The sequence below is a fragment of the Terrapene carolina genome, unplaced genomic scaffold (genome assembly GCF_002925995.2).
Source record: "Terrapene carolina triunguis isolate 2854851 unplaced genomic scaffold, T_m_triunguis-2.0 Scaffold234, whole genome shotgun sequence".
NCBI lineage: Eukaryota > Metazoa > Chordata > Testudines > Emydidae > Terrapene > Terrapene triunguis.
In genome coordinates this window covers 18,416,476-18,436,574 of record NW_020664585.1, presented here as the reverse complement: position 1 = coordinate 18,436,574, position 20,099 = coordinate 18,416,476, and the positions used below count along the sequence as shown (strand labels likewise).

General features: G+C 46.6%; 2 protein-coding genes across 2 annotated transcripts in view; one reads left to right on the top strand and one right to left on the bottom strand.

Annotated features, from left to right (window-relative positions):
- Window positions 1-1,466: 1,466 nt before the first annotated feature.
- Window positions 1,467-6,135, bottom strand: GSC2 (goosecoid homeobox 2). The gene is made up of 3 exons (XM_029912622.1): window positions 5,832-6,135; window positions 2,170-2,417; window positions 1,467-1,571 (listed from the first exon to the last, which is right to left on the bottom strand). The coding sequence occupies exons 1-3, from the start codon at window positions 6,133-6,135 to the stop codon at window positions 1,467-1,469; spliced, it is 657 nt and encodes a 218-aa protein (XP_029768482.1).
- Window positions 6,136-18,184: 12,049 nt separating this feature from the next.
- Window positions 18,185-20,099, top strand: part of LOC112120414 (thyroid adenoma-associated protein homolog) — a 40,521-nt gene continuing 38,606 nt past the window's right edge. Inside the window, exon 1 of the mRNA XM_026656916.2 lies at window positions 18,185-18,540. Within this exon, the coding sequence (XP_026512701.1) occupies window positions 18,416-18,540 (125 nt within the window). The 5' untranslated portion in view covers window positions 18,185-18,415. The remainder of the gene's footprint in view (window positions 18,541-20,099) is intronic.

Genomic DNA, 20,099 nt, shown 5'->3' with positions numbered 1-20,099 from the left:
CACACACACACACACACACACACACACACACACACACACACACACACCATTCCCCACAATTATCATGGAGGGATCCAAGTCTGAAAATGAAAGGGAATCTGTCTGCAAGGAATAAAACACAGAATGGGGATGGAAATCAAGAACGATTCTTCAAAAGCTGGCTGGCCTTGTAGGACATGGCCAATTATCATCCTTAGAGAGACACAGTGGGTGAGGTAATATCTTGAGAGACAAGCTCTCGCCAACAGAAATTGATCCAATAAAAGATATTACCTCACCCACCTTGTCTCTTTAATATCCTAGGACTGCCATGGCTACAAGACTGCAAACAGTTATCATCCTTAGCACTTACACAGCAGGTGGGGCACCACATAGACAGTTCTAGGGCTGAAACTTTCCTCTGTGTTGATGTGAAGCCCAATGCACCACTCCAGACCCCAAAGCAAGGTCTTAGAGCATGAGAACCAGAAAGTGAAACTGACGGATCTAATTTAATTATCCAAGCTGAGTGAAACAAAACAAAAAAAGGAAACAACCAGCTTCTCTGGTGAAATACACCCTTCTATCAGTAGAAGCTCTAGTAGCTACCCATAGCAACAGGTGCTGCTTTTCCTCTGCAGTGCTACAGTTTAGTTTTCATTTCTCTTTTGCCATTTTGTTTGGGGTTGGCAACTGCTGTTGCCCCATTCTGGGCAACCCAACCCACACTGCGAGCAGAGCAGCTGCAGAGTGGTCCGTCATGGAAAGAGAAGATTGCTCAGTATACAAATGGCCTTGTCTGCACTAACAACCAACTGTACTACAGCCATGCGTTAACACAGGTTAGTTGAAGACGTTAGTTTGAAAGTACTAATAGTACTTTGATGCCCCCTACTCTGTACATGAATGAATTTATTTTGAAGAATGCAAATAGAGCCTTTGTTAGTTTGTTTAAGGAATGAGTTGTGTAATTAATCAGTGTCCACCTTGACCCCAAAATGCAACTGTAGACACCATCATGACACTGTAAAAACAATGTAAACCCCAGGCCATTATCCAGAATAGTCTCCGAATCTACTTTATAACAACAAAACAGGCACAGCGCTATCTGTACAGGAACAAAGACAAGTTGAGAGAAATCTTTCTCCTTCGTCCATACATGCATCTACAATACTAACATTGAAGCAAGCTCTATCCCCACCTTTGGCATTTGGCAACTTTTCAGCTTAAGCTTTTGAGGAACATGCCCTATGACTCGTTTGTTTTATTTATCACGAGATGAACTTTTTTTGGATGAAAAAGCTAAGGACTTGAAAATACAGCACCTACCTTTACCTGCCCTTTACCTCATCGAATCAGAAGATTCCCTCACTGCTTTCCCTCTCCAGTCCCACTCCTCTTCCATCTGTCCCACCTTGCTGCAAAACCAGTGGATCAGGGCAACTGGTGCTTTTCACAGTAGCCCTGTGAGATTTAGTGTCAGTCCCTTAGCAGTTCTCCTCCGAGGGTTTCTTGGTGCCTTGAAGGAGCAGAGCTGAAGCAGAAGCTCTTTTCTGATGCCTCCACTTGGCCCGTCGATTTTTAAACCAAACCTAGACATTTAATAAAAGAAATGCAACATTTATCTCTAGCCTCCATGAAACGGCCCAGCCCTGAAAGCAATTGGCATTTACAACTTTGGATTTTACAGCATGACGGGAAGTGCTAGGATTTGGCAGTACGTTCTACTCTGGTTATGAAGGCTGCTCCCACACAGGTAACTCAGGACAAGAGCCACCTGAGGACTCCCTCCCTGGAGTTCATGTTCAGTTACTTTCAAGGTAGGCAGGTGAGCCAGGAATCCCAATGGTAAACAAAAGTGTTCTGCAGAACATGAAAATGTTTGAAAGCAGGGCAGTGACTGCAGAGTTAAGCAGTGTGCGTGTGTGAGAGCGTGCGCAAGAGTGCCTGTGAGTGTGTCAGGCCATAAAAACAATGTGTGAGTGTTCTTCTGCACACATCCATTGTGTACTGGCCTTATCCTATGGCTTACGGAATTTACAATGTGTTTTTTCAATTGCACTTTGAGGTGCTACATCTGCAGCCCCCTGAGGGGGCATAAAAACGGCTCCTGAACCAGATTCCTCTTTATTTTTTTTAGTAAACAGGGGCAAAAATTGTTTTGATCTCTGTAGTGTGGAAGAATCTCACCTCTACTCTCTCCTCCTTCAAGTGGATGCGGTTGGCCAGATGCTCTCTGGTGATGACATCTGGGTACTGGTTCTGGTTGAAAAGGGCCTCCAGGGCCTGTAGCTGATCTTCAGTGAAGATGGTCCGGTGCCGGCGGGTCCGCCTTTGGATCTGATGGAAAGTCTGCAGCTCATTCTGGCTCCCACGAAGATTCTTACATGCCCTGGCAGTGGGATGAATTAGCCTCATGGGCCAGGGGAACCTGGTGTCTAATAAAAGGAGAGTTAGAATTTACCAGTTTGATTACAGAACCAAAACAAACTAAGCGCTCTCTGAAGAAAGGCCTGCCCTCCTTCAATTCCACGTAGGCCGAAGTTGGGGCTGCTATGGAGGCAGCATACTCAGACTCTGCTTGAGCTCCTCTGGGTGATTCATGACGAATCAGCATTGACTGGCTTTGGACAGAGCCACGTTCAGCCCCCTTGGATGAAATGAAAGCGTGGCTGCCATGATGTGAGGCCTGGGGTAGGAGACAGCGATTGACTGGAATTCTCTAGGTTCCAGGAGAGGCATAGAGTTGAAGAGCAGAAGGGACCACCAGATCATTTAGTCTGACCTCCTGTATTTCACAGGCCACCAACACCTCCCAGCACCTGCACACTAAACCCAACCACTTGGAGGAAGGTATTACAGCCCTCAGGATACTAGACGACTGTGTGCCACAGGCAGAGAACAGGAGGGACTGAGGTGCACCAGTGCCTGAGGCCTCTGCAATGGCAAGGAAATGAGATGCTCCCAGATGTCCTAGCAAGCAACCTGCACCCACAAGCTGCAGAGGAAAGTGAAAAACTCCCAATGCCCTCGCCAATCTGACCTGGGAGAAAATTCCTTCCCGAGCCCACATGTGACAATCAATTAGACCCTGAGCATGTGAGCAAGAACCAGCCAGCCGAGCACCTGAGAGACAGAATGCTTGGTGCCACCTCAGAGCTCTGGCCAGCCCCTTCCAGTGTCTCCTCTCCAGCTCTGGGACTGTCCCAGATGCTTCAGAGGAAGGAGACAAAAAGAAGAAAGAGGAAAAAGACAAAAAGGATCCGAGGATTCCACTCGGGAAGGGTGAAGGAATTCTGGTTATGTTCTCCTGGTTTACTGCCCAACTGCAGTATTGCCACCACAAGCATTAAAATGGCACGAGTCAGGCTCCTCAAAACCATGAGATTGGATTAAAAGCTACAAGTTGGTTTAATATAATAAATCTGGGATTCTTTTTGTTTGTTTTGTGGTTTGTTAGCCTTCAGGATGCACTGGGACCACATTTTCAAGCTTTTCTCTGCAATCAGGGGGGCTAGAAACAAACTTTTCTTTTTCAAATGAAAGGTGAGATTTTCACTGAACCTCCTAATTTCAGGAGCTGGGGCTTTAAGAAAAACACCCGAAGTCATGAGAGTCAGCAGCACTCCAGTAGGGTCCCAAGCTCCATTATAGCAGATCCACCCCTACCCTCGCCATCACACAACTCAAGGGTATATCCAAAAAATCTAACAAGATTTAACGGGAAGTCTTTCTCTTTCCCACAGAATTCAGGAGGATTGTAGAGTGCTCGGAAGCAGCAGATATCTGCATCAATTAACTCTGCAGAACTCGAGTGGTAACAAAGGGGAAGGGGGAATTCCAGGAAGGGTCAGGAAAGAACACCTTCCAACCTGAGCTGGGGTTAACACTGCCACTATGGGTTCCCATTAGGATTCAGACAGCAATCTCAGCACATACACCAGTGTCTGAGCGCTGGTGGTCAAAAGCAGGCAGGGGAGGCAGTTCCTGACCTGTTTTTCAGAGGTCTGCAGAAACTTCCCTGTGAGGCAGATGAAAAGGAAAGCAACAGGAGAAAAGGGAGCTAGCCCACAGAAAACAGTGACGCTGTCAGCTTTGCTTCCCCACTGTGAAATGTTACCAGCTTCTATGGCTGATGCAGGGCAGTGCCTTCATTGCCAGGGGCTTCGGGTCTTTACCCCCAGAGAGCCTCATTGGAGTTTGTAATGGCTAAGGGCCCTCTACTGCGAGGTACTGAGCACTCTCAGCTTTCACTGAGGTCACAGGGAGCTGAGGGTGCTCAGAGCCCTTCAGCCAGCAGTTGAGATGTCACAGGATTGGGTCCATGGTCACAGAAGGGTAAAGGAAAGAGACATCAGACTGGACAGCCAATGTTTGCCTTTGTGGTCATGATGGATTGTGGGACTGGCTAGGTTACAGCAAGAATCCACAGGTGGTTTTGTGGTCCCTGGTAGGAAAAGACTGTGCCAAGTAATGCAGATTACACTAGCTTTTCACATCAGGACACTCATGTTGTGGTCTCAAGTGAAACGGCTTTGGTAGTCTCCGTGCCATGGTCCACGGAGACTTCTCCGTAGCACAAACCAAACTCAGAATGTTATATGAAATTCAGTGTAAGTTCTCCCATGCTCACATTCAAAGTAATGGCACAAAACTGACAGTCATGGAGAGTAATGAGGAAAAAATGCCTTTTCCTTTGGTTTGAGCTTGTATTTGCCATCAGGTCTGCAAGTCCCATTTTGGAGGATGCTTACCAGTAAAAACCAGTTTAAACCCAAATGTGGGAGACTTCATCATAACTACTTGTAACTAAGAAATCTCTGCATGTTCTTTTTTCTTTACTGTGCCAGGAATTATACAACAGCTGTTCCAGAACTAACTGATATAGAAATATAACTTTTTTTTTACATATAATGAAACGAAAATGTTATCACTTAAGTCACTCCCATAATAATGAACCAAATCCTGCATACTTTACTGAAGATTTACTCACTGGCCATAGCTTTTAGCCCAGTAAAGTGTTTAGTTCTTATACCATGCTCTTCATCTTCAAAGTGCTTTACAAATGATAACTAGTCATTTTAAAACTATGGTTACTCTGTAAAAATATAAACAATAAATTATTGCTAATAATCTAATGTCTTAAATGTATATAGCACCTTTTGTCCCAAAGCATTTGACACACTTAAACTGAGATACAAATTCCATACATGAACCACTTCATCCGCCCTGAAATGCAGCCACTCTTGGAGTGAACGACAGCAAATAGGCCCTGATTCGTTTAAGCACTTAAGCGTACTTAACTTTAAACACATGCTTAAACGCACATCAGTCCTGTACAATCCACAGGCTCAAGGAGCAATATCCAGCTGTAGCAGGGATGTAGTTTGGCAGAATATAGTTACCTGAATTAGATCAACATCTCTACTGTTGCAACAAATGCCATAGGTTCATTGATGACTATCAGAATTCAGGGCCTTCCTTCTTTATCTTAGAGAGCAGCAGCCCAGTGCCACGTTTAAACAGTGTTGGGACGTTGATACAATACTGCCTCGGAAAGAAGTGTGCCAGCTACTGAATCACCTACATTCTATGTTGCAACACCCGCGCTGTTCCTTGGAGCCCTGCATCTGAGCACTGACCCTTCCCAACTTTGCTGAGGTTGAGGGCTAACAAAATCCCTGTGCATGATGACAGGGCTGCAGGCCACAATGCAGCAATGTCACTATAGTCCCAGGTTTTGCTACTTAACAGTGTTGGTGCTCTCGTGAGTGCCAGCTGCAATGCCCCCACCCCCCACCCCGCCACCTATGGGATCCACACAATGACTCAGAAAACAGGAGAATACTTACCTAGCCAATTTGAAGAATCCTGCAGGGAACGGGTGCTTGCATGAGAACAGCAACAGCAGCTGCACCCAGCAGCTTCCAGTTCTTCTTCTTCCTCCTCCTCCTCCTGCAGAGAGCCAGCAGCGATGGCCTCCAGCCCACACAGCCCCTTGGGCTCACAGTCCAAGATCCCCTGGAGACAGAAGGGGACCAGAACCTGGGGACTTCTCTCTGTTGGGCTGGAGAGAATGTTCTCGATGGTGAACGAGCATTGCTTCTTGAGGCTTCTTCTGCTGAGCTCTGTGTCCAATGGGGCTTCTGAAGACATCCTGTTCCCGGAACTGTAGTTGTGGCACTTGGCAGCTCACATTCAGCAGCTGAAAACAGTGGGGCTGGCTCTCTGGGAGAGACCAAACTGTGGCTCCCCAGCGAAAAGACGGCTTACACTTGGATGCTTTTTAAACCAGACCAGTGATGCCAGACAGAATTATTGTTTTGTCTTCTCCTGGGATTTTTATTTTATATATATACACATACATGCCTTTTCCCCCCCTTCTAAGCTAGCTGCTTTACAACTGAGGCCACCCTAAGTAAATATATATATATAATCCCTTTGGAAAGAAAACCGTAAACCCCCCTGCGAATAAAATAAATTCTAACTAATCTTGGCAGCTTTGTGAGGGGTTAGTGTGGATCTAAGATTTAGCTAATCCTACAGAAATGACTCCGGAAGGAAATCTGATTTCTCCATCTCGAGTGTAGATTTGAAGGTGGGTATGATCTCCATTGTGTTGGAGCCTCCGATCCAAGGCAGGGGGAGAATAGCTGTTCTCCAGCCCAGAAATGGACCAGAGGATTAACTCCTTAAAAGAAGCAAATTATCCCTTTCTCTGGCCAAATGAAAGCTTGCCCATCAAAAGGGAACTGTCATATCATACAATATGAGCGAGGGAGGGGAGCTGAGCTGGGGGGGGGGAAATCATTTTTAGCAGCAGTGCAGCCCTTTGCTAGGTGAGGACTCCCTGTGACTGCTGATTTATTTTCTGCTCAGACCACAGGGAAATTGTATTTTTCCCCACTGTCCAAGTAATAACAATACTACAGATACTTTGTATGTATCTCGTATGCTTCATAGGAGGATCTCTAAGTGCTTTATAAAAATTAATTAGGCTCACAACACTCCTGTGAGGGAGGCAAGTGGTATGTAAAGGGCTCAATCACCCACCATTGAGGTGCAGCCACCTATGAGGTGGAACATGTCTGCTTTATCCCAGGGCATAGCCACACCACATTCGAGTTGAGAAGAAGTGAAGATGAATACTGAACTGCAGGGAGAATTTAGGGAGCTAGACACTCCAGTCACTCAAGTTGGGTCATGACACCAGAGTTAACATTCCATTCTTACAAAATCTGCCATGGGATCTTTAATGACCAGGATGTAGTCAGAGCCTTATGTCCAGTATTGTCAACTATGAGCATTCAAAAATCACGTCACAGTCCCCAAAATCATGAGATTTTACAAGTATTATGTTTTGGGTTCTTTTTTTATTTGCCTTCTTGTTTTTGAGCCGTTGGGGGGAAGGTGTCACATTTTTAAGCTTTTCTCTGCAGCCTTGAGGGCTAGAAATTTTGCTTTATTAAATGAAAGCTGGGATTCTTACATGATAACTTGGCTCCAGGCACTGACGCTTTAAGAAAAATGTCAACTATCACAAGACTTGCAATACAATCATAAGAATCGGCAACAGTGTCTCATCTAAAAATAACACTGTCTGTAGCACTGTGCCTCCCAGACCATGCCAAGGCATGGGGTGAATAATAGCTAAGAGAGAAGAGTGCTACTTAATTAATTGTTTCTTGAAGGTCTCCCATCTAGGTACCATTGCAGCTTGCCCCATTTAGCTCATCAAAACTAATGGGATCAAGGCATAAGATATGGCCACAGACAATGAGCCACTCGTAGTTCTTTCCCAAAGTCTCGCTACTTTTTTCAGTATCACCTGTTACACGTCAAGTGTTCTCTTTTCAGATGCTTCTGGCCCTACAGCTTGACACACGAGACCAGGGATGGGATCCTGCCTTCATGTGGCCTTTTCACATCCTGGAATCTGTTGCAATTGGTCATGGATGGTGTCACTCTCTTTACACATCTGGAATTCGATTTGCTGCTCCATTCTGTCACATCAGCATTGGGGAGGGGATCCGGAGACAGTACTCTGTCAATGGTGTCAGATTAGGTCGACCCAGAGGGGTTAAGGCCCCTCTGTGGTGTGTGGTTGGCATGGGGCCTCATCACCAAACTAGGATGAGCCAAAGGGACTGGGGAACCTCAGTGTCATGTCAATGGTGCTGGAATCGTGGTACCAGATTAGGTCAACCCAGAGGTCAACTTAGTTACAGGACAGTGCTGGAACTGTTGCTGCACAGCAGATGAAGCAGATGACAGATAGAATGGTTTTATTCTGGTTTTGCTAATAGGAAACATGAATAAGCTGGGAGAGAGAGAGAGAGAGAAAGTTAAAGGTGCTTATCCAGTATAGGTACTTGATGTCATCAGGAGGACACCTCAGGTGGCCAGTCTGAAATCTGTCTTCTCCCATACAGATTTTTTGGCTTTCAGGAAGTGAAGTGGTTAACAAAGTCAGTCTCTTTTATCCAATTAGGAAGTTGTCCATTGGGCTGGTCACTTTCAAAAAGCTGATGTGGACCAATCAGGACGCAATTCATTCTTCTTACAAAAATCTGAAATGGCCCAACAGAACATAAGTCACGATCCATAAGTCATCTTCTCACCATCCAACGAGAAAACAGGGAACCTCTTCAGATATTTTATTTTATTGTAATTATTTTACTTTTAATTTTATGTATTTATTTATTTTTGGTAGTTGCTTACTATTCCTCAGAGTGTTTATCCCTGGAAAAATCCATAATCCTAAAGTGCAAAACATCTTGGCCACAGCAGTTTGCAGACATTTTTTAAGAGTGACACCACAGACCTTAAACCCTCTCAGATCAGGTTATGGTCAACAGCCTGTCTTCAGAAGATGTTTTCCATGGTCATCTTCTGGATGTTGTCCTTTGGTCAGCGTTGTATATTTCTCTTTGCCTTTCAAGTTGCAGTTTCTCTCAGCATTTTAAAGGGACAATTTACAAACGTCCGTTTTAAGGTTCACAAGGTCATGTATGCAAACCCCTTAACAATCCTTTGCAAAAGTCCACTTTAAATTCTTTTTGTTCATTATGCAGCAATATAAAGTCACTTAAGAAATTGTTTTCTCCATCAGGATGAAACAGCTGTATAGATCTTCCACTTTCCGTTTTCTGAGTCAGTGATGCTAGTAGGATCTGTATATGAACTGTTGAGCTGTGTCTATGTAATTATACTAATCAAGCAGTTAGCCAGACCTCTCTGATCATTAGCTCTATAACCAAGTTCCTGTGTAACTCATTACTTGGTTTCAGTGTCTCTTTATTACTGCCTTTTCCAGTACAGGTATATTTCACCTGATGTATAATAAATAAAAGTACACTTGATCACAAATATTCTCACTGCTTCACTCTCTCATTATTTCCTTCAAGTAAATATTAGCATAACCTCCTTTCTTCTCCTAACAGGACTCCCCATGGGAAAAATAGCACCTTGCACAAGGTTTGATTAACATTTTGATCAATTTCCTTTTACATACAACTTTGATCCACCAAAACAAAACTTGTATAAAGGCCAGTTCCTTATATTTTTTCAGGCAATGCTATATGACGTCTTCCTATTGAGTACCAATATTTCAGTTCACTGACTCAAAGCAAATTGGGTAAAGGAGAACTCCACGTCTCAGATGTATTAAGGGTGGTTAATATGTTCTCTCCTGGCTGTCCTGAGACACATTTATGTGAAGGGCTGAAGAAATCCTCCCTTCACTCCTTAGATTCTCTTTTTCTCCTGTGTGGGGTGAATACATTTTCACTTACGAACACCTGAATTTCTGGGTAATTCTGTATAACAGTAATTCACATTTCTGGGGCCATATTTGTTAAAGTGCATTTACATGACTGGCATCAACTTTTCGTTTTGAAATATTTTAAAGTCTCCTGAAGTGCAGGAAAGCGTTAGTGAGAGCGAGCAGCATATTGGTGCGGGGTCCATTCCTGCAGACGGAAAAGGCAGAGCAGAGCACGCAGTACACAAACCGTTGAAAGATGGCGCCAAATGCAGACGGAAGCACAGGGATCGCTGGGATGCGAAGCAATGCATCACGGGGCATTAGGACATGACCCAGGATGCCCCGCGACCCCCTCCGCCTTCCCACAACTCTTAGCGGCAGAAGAGGGAGAGATGCTCTGTGGGATAGCTGCCCAGAGTGTACTGCTCCGACGACCACTGCAAGTGCTGCAAGTGTGAACACACAATTGAGCAGGCAGCTAACAGTGTGAACACACAACAGCAGTTTCCCTTTAGCGCTCTTTAAGCGGCACTGTAACTGCCAGCACTGTAACTCTGCCAGTGTAGACATACCCTCAGAGTGAGTTTGTACTGAATGGAGGGTTCTCCAGGAAAGAGAAGCCCACTAGCACTACCCTGGGAAATCTCTCCATGTTTGAGCCTCTTTGAGGGCCACTCCATCCACATACCTCTCTACTCTCTCTACTACCTGTCTGTCTCCTTTCTCTCATCTAGCACCAACTTTCTCTCTGAGTCTCCTCACTATCTTATCGCTGACAGAGTGAAAACCTTCTCCTCTTCCGCTCCTGATATCTGAGGAAGCCTCCCTATATCTTTCTGCCAATTGAGCCTCCCTTTCTTTTCAAATCTCACTAGAAAACACAGATCTTTTGTCTCAGGCATATAAGTATCTTTGCTCCTTTTCCTTTCTTTACCTCTTAATATCCTTCTCCCTTTGCTACTCTGTATTGGAATCATGTATTATAAGAACTCTGTTCTATAATTCTGTAAATACACTGGGACTGGAGTGAGGGGAGAATTTCATTGTGCCCTTCTGACTTGGTCGGGTTTGTAATCAACAGAAATGATCAGGGGTATGGAACAGCTTCCAACTGAGGAGAGATTAAAAAGACAGGGACCGTCCAGCTTGGAAAAAGGACGACAAAGGGCAGATATGATAGAAAATCATGACTGATGTGGAGAAAGTGAATAGGGCAGTGTTATTTACCCCTTCACATAACACAAGAACCAGGGGTCACACAATGAAATTAACAGGCAGCAGGTTTAAAATAAACATAAGGAAGTACTTCTTCACACAACACACAGTCAACCTGTGGAACTCATGGCCAGGGGATGTTGTGAAGGCCAAAACTATAACTGGATTCAAAAAAGAATTAGTTCAGTTCAGGTCCATCAATAGCTATTAGCCAAGATGTCCAGGGATGCAACCCCATGCTCTGGGTGTCTCTAAGCCTCTGACTTCTAGATGCTGGCACTGGACAACAGGTAGGGTGACCAGACAGCAAATGTGAAAAATCGGGGTGGGGGTGGGGGGTAAGAGGAGCCTATATAAGAAAAAGACCCAAAAATCAGGACTGTCCCTATAAAATCAGGACATCTGGTCACCCTAACGACAGGGGATGGATCATTTGATAATTGCCCTGTTCTGTTCATTCCCTCTGAAGCACCTGGCACTGGCCACTGTCAAAAGACAAGATACTGGGCTAGATGGACCATTGGTCTGACCCAATATGGCTGTTCTTATATTCTTACCTACTTTACACAGGATGCAAGGCAGTGGAGAATCAGGCCCACTATACGGGAGTTTATTTATTATTAGACGTTCCCTTATACAAAACACTGAAGCATAGAACAAACATCAGGAGAATCTTGCCCAGATACTGCTCTCAGATGCACGGATGTCAATCCAGACTAAAGGCACTGAAACTGGTGTAAGTGTGAGCAGAATCTTACCCTGTGTGGTTTTCGCTGTAATAATCATGCACCCTGAAACGGATTAATTCCTATTTCCCGTCTGTAACAAAGGGCTTCTTTCCCCAGCTTCCCCTTGCCGTCCCTGCCTTTCCACCACACAGACACACGCATTTAGCCTATTAGTATCTCTGCTGATTGCTTTCTTTCATTCCCCCCATACCTTTCACTTCAGAAAATGGACTGGTAATACTTCTTTTATCAAAGAATTATGGGATTTAGCACGCAGATCTTACAAAGAGACTTTCGATAGCGGCTGGTAATCAAATCCCAATCGGCAGACACTTCTTTGCACCCTGTTACCGGCAGGGAATAAAAGGAAGGGATTATTGATGTTGTGTTTACTGAGCCTCTCCAGAGATAAGATCTCAGGGCTATTTCATAGGAGAAAAGAAAAGGAAAATAAAACAAGAAAAAAAATAGACAAGGGGGAACAATGTAGATCTAGATAAAAAGAAAAGAAACGGGCTCTTATCGCTTTCTTATTGGTTAAGGAGATTCGAAAGCCATTATAGAGGATTAACAAAAAGGTTAATCTGCTTTAGCCGTTCATTTGTCAAAAGTGAATTTATAGGTTTTAAAAATCCCTCCTATGGGGAAACTAGAGAAAAATGCCCCCTTCCCTCCCCTGCCTTCTGTCGACAGCACAAGGGCTGTTTGAGCCAGATTCACACAGCACGGACACCACCAGACCCTGGGCCTGATTCTGCCCTGCCTTGCACCTCGTGTAGCCATTTACACCTGTGGGAAGTGGACGTACAATGCCACCACTAGCACACCCGTGAGCAGAGAGTTCTGACTTGGTACTGTTCCTCCCCCACTTTGCACCGGTGTAGTAGCTACACAAGGTTCAGGGCAGTAGAGAATCAGGCACGTAGGGCCTGAGTCTCCACTCACTTATCCTGGGTTTACTCCGGGGTAACACCAGTGAAATTAGGGCACTTGCACTAGTATAAAACAAGTATCCGAGGGAGCTGATGTCTGCAGTCGTTGGAATTCTGCTTCCATGTTAATTTGTAAAGCAGGACAGTGAATACTGTATAACAAATGTAGCTGCAAGCTGCTGACTGGGATTTGCCTGTGGCCGTCCCAGGAAGTAGCAGTCACTACCAGTTACAGCAAGATGCCATTTTCCACACAATCGTCCCAGTTGGTCAGATTAAGAGCTGAGCTATCCCAACCAGCACCTACAGTCAATGGAACTACACCGATTTTCACCAGTGGTGGATCTGGCCCACTCTCTTTACCTGAATGTCGGGGGGAAAGCCGGCCAGCCAATGCAGCGAGGTCTTCAGCAGCTCACAAAGAGCACTGGTCCAGGAACTCCTGGATGACCTTCTAGGGCTCGAAGGTATCAGCTTCAAGGATCTTGTTTCCCAGAAAGCACGCTTGTTTTGTCAGGCTGGGAACTTGGCGAGCATAGGAATACTGCAGAGTTAAAAAGCACTTCTCAGTGGAGGAGAGGAGGGTCATTTGTCAGCAGCCATCTAGGGAGGCAGGCTGATAGAGGCATTTAAAGAAATGGGTCTTTCAGGGAACAGTAAGTCTTAGGGGAAATGTGTCCAGTCTGCTGTATTGTTTTTAAGGCATATTTTCTCTGAAATGCTTGTGTTCTAAATAAATACTTTGCTTTAAGGAGGGCCCGTCTGGTCACTGTATTAACCACTGGCATTGTTCTAGGAGGGGACAGAACCGCAGGGTGTGAGCCTAAGTCACACCTGCTGAGGTAATCACGGCTAGTACCATGGGACTGCAACCCCAGGCTCAGTCTGAGGGTGGAGAATTGCATGATTCCACCCAGAGCCAGGTGGTGGCCAAAGGCTTGAGATCTGGGAGGTGGTGCACTCCATGAGACCAGGAGGGATCAGCGATGCCGTTCACCCAGGAACTGTGACAAGGACAGGATGGAGGCATGTGCCCGGCACGTCTACCACGGCCCGTGGGAACGCTCGAGGCTGGAAGGGGAGAGGAGGTAAGCTCTTGCCATGGAGAAGGAGATTTGTATCACACAAACTCCTGCAGCTGGGTCTTCACTGAGTGGGGGTTGACCGCACAGTGGGAAGAGTGGAAGGGGCCAGAGACAGAGGATCCGCTGGTATCTGAGGAGGGTGCAGTCAGAGCCTTTTCCAGCAATGGAGGCATGATAGGTAAGACAACCCTGGGAGGAATGGGAGGTGCTCTGCAGCCTTCTCCAACAGCTGGACACAGACCCTGCCTATTTGCTGGCCGGGAGCAGGAATTTCTTCCTCCTGGCTGCTATGGGGAAACCTTGCCTTCCCCTGTGACTGAGACAGCACCTACAAAACTTTCCTGTTGGCTTTGCAATCTGTGGGAATAGGGGCCCCGCACTCAGAAGGGAAGGGAGAGCTTTGAAAAACATGACACACATCTCCCTGGTTCCGTGTCGTTGGTTACTGACCTTGTCTCTGTGAATGACACTTCCCTGCTAACTGCTCAGCCATCTTGGCACAGGCCTCACCAATGTGTCAGCCAGGAGCAGAGATTTTGCTTGGCCTGCTCAACCATCTCAGCATGGATTGTGGTACCCTGGGACCCTACAAATCATGGTGGGAACTTGCCCACCATTAATGTCACTATTGTGTTTCATTCTGTCCTCTCTGGAAGAACCTAAAGATCTTAAAAGTTCTCACATCACGGATTTTTCCAGGCCACATGGCAGATGTCCATCAACTTCTTGTGATGATCAATTAAAGTCTGGAACACCAAATAATAGTACCCCGTCCTGTTAATGTATTTTTGTGCCTGACAGGGAGGACAGAATGGGAAAACTAGTTCCTTTAGTGACTCCACCGCCGTATGGGAAACCCAACTATTTAAATACATTAGTGATCTCAGGAATATTGACCACCTTGATCAGTAATCCCTGCAAAAGATCCTGCAGGTCCCACAACACCACCCGTTTTGATGGATTTCTCATCACCAAACTGGTTCCCAACTGAGCAGCAGAAATCTGAGGTGGCAGCTTCCATAGACTTTTCCATGTTAAGGGGTATTGTCTGGATCTCGGCTTGGTGACTGTTGTCAATTGCTATTTATTTTCTTATGGTGTGGTGTTGTATGTGAGAGAAAGTGCAAGAGAGAAGGCACAGTATGGCATTACTCTCTACTTCTTGAGATGGGTATTATTTGCCCCAGGGCAACCCTAGACTAGCTGCCAGCAACTGGCGCCCTAGGCGAACCATGCAATCGGCACCCCCCGCTCCCAAACCCCCAGGGCAGATCTAGGCTGAGGTTTTTGGTAAACTGGGAAACATTTTGTCCCTTTTTTCTTTTAATGTTTTGTAAGCGTTTTTTTCAAACAGAGGCTTAATTATTCGGTTTGTCTGTCCATCCGTCCAACCAATGTTTCTGAGATCAGATAAAATAGAGACACGAAATTTTCAGAATAGATTTGTACACGACAGCTAGATGATATTTCAGTCCAATTTCAAATAAAAATGCACTAAAAATGTTAATTATAAATTTTATTATTACAAATCCAAAATCATCCATTACGCTATCCTGCTTTAACAGCCATAACCACAACATCCAATATAGAAATAAGAAAACTCTTCAATGAACTTTAACCTGTATTTACAAAACACTCCAAATAAAAAACACTCTGTGCTCTTAAAACATGACTTTTCTTGCTTTACGTTTTGAAAATTCAGTCACTAGTTCTTTTAGATCCAGTTTTCCAGCTATTTCATGCTCTATTGACATTGTGGCAAGTCCAACAAGTGTCTCTTGTACCATTGTTGAACGCAGATACGTTTTTATCAATTTTAACTTGGAGAAGCTACGTTCCCCATTAGCTATGGAAACTGCCAAAGTTAAAAGAATGCGTAAACTATACAAATGTTTGGAAAACTGTCTGAGTTTATTTTCACAAACAAACTTCAGTACTTCTTCAGGAGTGGAATGTTTCTTAAGTCGTCTTGAAATAGCCTGAAGCTCACTACACAAATCTGTAGCATCAATGTCTTTTGAATTTTCATGAGTCAATGCCAACTACAGTTTTATGCAAAATTCTCTTATCTGTTTTGCTATTTTCTTTTGCAAGCTGTGGATATCATATAGAAAGCCAAATACTGACTCTAGCTGCTGCATCTGTTGAAATCTTTCCTCAACCGAGTGAATAGCAGTATCAAGGGCTGCAAAGTAGAAATTCACTTTGAACCTTTGTTTTGGGTTCTGAATGTCTTGTCCTTCATATGAAAACTGCTGTTTCTTTTGCCAAATGCAAACCGGCTCTGATTCAAATTCTGTCGGAAATCGATTTCTCCAGCAAGCTCAAGAGAACCTACCAGTGTTCTTTCGAACCCTTCATTACTTCTGAATGCCTCCAGAATATTTTTAGTTTGCTGCAGTTTTTGAATAGCAGAATGTATGTTCAGGTTCTTTTCCTGAAGCTGCTTACTAGTGAGGTTCATCTTGAAAAAGATATTATACCGCAAAAATGAGTGAAGTCACAAATTTAAACTTTGAAAGGCCATTTGCAAGAGCTTCTGCATTTGAACGTGCCATATTGCCAGATGATCCAGTAAAGGTAGTATCATCAGAAATTTCAATTAGGACATCATAAATGTTTCCAAGTTCATAGCAAAGAGGCTTCAAAGCATCAATGCGACTCTCCCATCTTGTCTGACTAAGTGGTTTCACAGTTAGAGAATTCACATGGCGAGTCAGAATCTCCCAATGGTGTGCTGAGCCTGAGAAAAATACATAAACACGTTACACCTGGTCAAAGAAACTGCTTGCCTCCAAACAGCATAATTGACAACCAAATTCAGAGAATGCGCACTGCAAGGAAAGAAAAAGGCCCTAGGATTGATTTCCATCGTTCTCCTTTACCCTTCATATTACTCCCATTATCATAGCCTTGGCCACGTAAGTTTTCAACAGATAATGACATTGTTTCAAACTCTTGTAGAAGAGTTTCAGTCATAAATGCTCCAGTCGTCTCCTTCATTGGTACGAAACCCAAAAAATGTTCCTTTATGAGCACTTCAACATTATCTTCATCTGCAGACTTTTCCATATCCACAAAACGAATGATCGTCATTTGTTCAACGTGACTCACATCTGGTGTACAGTCCAGTATTATTGAAAAGTATTTTGCAGAATGGGCAGCTTCTACAATTTTCTTTTTAATGGCATTTGCTGCTCTTTCACCACCCCGCTGCGCTCTTGGTCCTTAAGAAAAAGGCTCACACTCGACATGCAATGAAAGCACAAACTCCCGCAAACAACCCGCTGGGAAATATTTCTGGTGCCCGCACAATATTAAAAGCTTTGTGAAAGTATCTCAGCCTACAGGCTCCTCCCTACTGCAAAGCACCGTAATTTTACCTGCACTAACTTATATCAGGATCCCTGTCTTTTTCCCATTAAGGGACTGTCTAGACTAGGATAAAATGTGTTTTTTTTTAAATCCATGTTAACCAACGTGCTTTAAAATCCTAGTCCGGATAGAGCAAGTTGTGTTTTCACATGTCTTAAAACCCCAAACCGGGTAAGTGGTGTTCAGACACAGCTTGCCCCCCTCCACATTTTAAAGCCCATTAGGTAACATTTTTTTTTCAATTCCCCTAATTCAGCGGTTGTCAACCTTTTTTCATTTGCGGACCCCTAAGAAATTTCAAATGGAGGTGCGGACCCCTTGGAAACCTGAGGCATAGTCCGTGGGCCCCCGGGGACCACAGGTTGAAAACCACTGCCCGAGTGCAGCCAGCCCCCCACACCACACAGCAGATGTCAGGGGAGCCCAGGAAGGAACAGGCATGACGGGGACCACGGCCGAGCAGTGCAAAGAGGAGCAGAAACGGGGTCCCAGCCGCGGAGCTGCGCCCACGGAATTCTCCAGCGGTGGCTGCAGCGGGTGGGAGCCGAGCCGAGCTGGGTGAGGGGTGCAGGCTCTGACCTCGGGCAGGAGGGGGTGCAGACGTGGGCTCTGGGAGGGAGTTAGCAACTCAGCACTTATATAAGAGAAAGGAGCTGCAGTGATTTCATATAGACATAGAAACTGATAGAAGCCACTTTTACATATTCAAAATGTGAGATGCGGCGTTTGAGGGAGGGAGTGTGTGTACAATATTTCCCCGCATTCAGTCTCCTGGCTGGAGCAGTAACGTAGCCCTGCAACACTTGTATACGATAGAGAGGAGCTGCGGTGTCTAAGCTTTGACAGTCTAAGAATTGGGCTGCCTGGGCCCTTAAGACCCCAGCCCCAGGAACCCGCCCTCTGCTCTGGGGCTGACATGCAGCGTCCTGTGAGCAGAACGAACACAGCCTCTCCCCCCCCCCCCCCCACCCCGCTTTTAACCCCCTCCACAGAGCGGGCAGCAAGCGGTAAGCAGAAGTGAGGGCAGAGGCCACAGCGAAGGGTACTGGGCATGCGCAGTGCGGGTGCGCATGCGCAGTGCCCCCGGAGTCGGGCAGCGGGCGCTGGGTGTGCGGACCCCCTGCGGCACTAGATGGGGCTGGCGCGCCCGCTGGGCAGAGGCTTCCCGTGACGGCCGCAGCCAGGCGGCCCGGCCCAGTCTGCGCCCGACTCTATGGTGGCCGCCCCAGCTGAGCGCGGCCCCGGCCCGGAGCTGCCGAGCCCCCGTGCCGCGCTCGATCCCCGGGGCAGCCTGGCTCGCTTCCCGGCCGCCCTCCGCGGGCCGCTCCGCGAGCCATGGGCTCGGCGCAGGAGGCCCAGGCCTGCCTCGCCTTCTACCGGGGGCTCGGGCGGAGGGAGCCGCTGCAGGGTCTCTGCCGGGCCGTGCTCGCCTTCCTGGAGAAGCTGGAGCAGTTCGCAGGGTGAGTGCTGGGCGCCCCCTTCGGGCCCCGGCCGGCCCCGGCTGCAGGAGGCCAGCTCCGGGGGGGACCCGTGGGGCAGGTAACCCCCTCCTGCCACGGGGGGCATTGGAGAGCATCTCCCCCGCATGGTGCTGGCGCTCCCGGGAGGTGGCCGGGGGCAGAAGCCGGGACGGGGCCTGCGCCCCTTGCCGGCGGTCCCTGCCCTGGTCCCCGCCCCTCTCCGCTCTGCACCCGGGCGCCCTGCCCGCTCCCTTCTGTGCCCCCCAGCGCTTGGGCTTCTGCCCGGGTTGCACAGCGAAGGTGGGGCCGGGGGCTCTCCTGTCGCCGGGCAATGACCTGTGACAGGTTGGCCCCCGGTGACTGGTTCATGGCAGCTTAAAGAGACACTCAATTGAAAACCAAACTCATGTGATAAGAAGCTGGGGGGTTACCTGCTTTACTAACACAGCGTGGGTGAGTCTGTCTTGACATTCCGCTTGTTGGCCCCTTTGACGCGCGGTCCCCACTCCGTGCAGTGCTGGCAGCGGGGACCAGGAAGGGTCAGTGGAATCGGTCTCACTGCGGATTATAGTCGCTCTGGCTGTCAGGTTTCATTGCTCCCGTGTTTGGGCTGCGCACTGAGCGGGCGTCTATTTCCTTGAGAAACAGGGATTTCAGTGGATTGTTTTCATGGTGGGAAAGTTTCTACCAGGTTTAACTTCAAGGCCAAATGTAACTTCCCTTTAAGGATCAAAAGTGTTGGTTCTGTAACCATTCTTCAGGGTTAATTGTTTGTATTACTGTAGTGTCTGGGTGGTGGAGGCATGCCCCTGGACCCCCTTTTGCTAGGCACTGACAAACACAGAACAGAAAAACAGTCTCTGCCTCAAGGAGCTGCCAGTTCAACACTTCTTTGTTTTTAGTAGCTGGGTAAATGTGGGTTAAACACTAGTGTTCCTGAAAGTGAGGGCCTGGCTAGAGCTGAGCAGTGCGGGTGGGTGTTGTGCGAGGCTGAGTACAAAGTTCACTTCTCTTCTGACCTACAGCACAGTCAGGCTATTCCAGTTTTGGACTCTCTGCCACTGCGTTTCAATCCTGAGCCTCCACACCCCCTGCATTTCACCACCACTGCTAGCACACCTCTGCACTGACTTGCTGGGCCCTAGCCTCTCGTTTTGACCCGCAGCCCCCTTGTCTCCTCACTGCACAGACTTCCTGTCCATGTGTGTGGGGGATGTGAACAGTCAGTCGTTAGTTTGAAACCAAATTCGTTGCACGTATTGTTTTAATCAGACTTGTACCCAGGCCAGGTCTTCAGAGGTGTAAAAACTACCTGCACTAACCCGCTGTGTGACAGCTGAGACAGAGAGCTGGAAATGACAGTAATGCAAGGACTGAAAGCAAGTCAAGGAATATTCAGTGTGCAGGCAACTAAAAGGGACACATGGATGTCTTGGCTAAACTAGTTCTGTAGGGAGGGAGGGTAATTCTTTCAATCAGTTTTACTCCTCTTTCACTTTCCCTCTCTCCCACCTCTAACTAAGCATTGTTATCCCTGATTCTGACTGGCGAGCGTAGAG

Bases quoted from the DNA above. Each gene is read 5' to 3' on its own strand.
- GSC2 (XM_029912622.1), bottom strand. From the start codon at position 6,135: ATGTCTTCAGAAGCCCCATTGGACACAGAGCTCAGCAGAAGAAGCCTC. The intron at 2,418-5,831 runs GTAAGTATTCTC...TCCTTTTATTAG, and splicing joins GGATTCTTCAAATTGGCTAG to ACACCAGGTTCCCCTGGCCC. The intron at 1,572-2,169 runs GTGAGATTCTTC...TTAAATGTCTAG, and splicing joins TGAAGGAGGAGAGAGTAGAG to GTTTGGTTTAAAAATCGACG.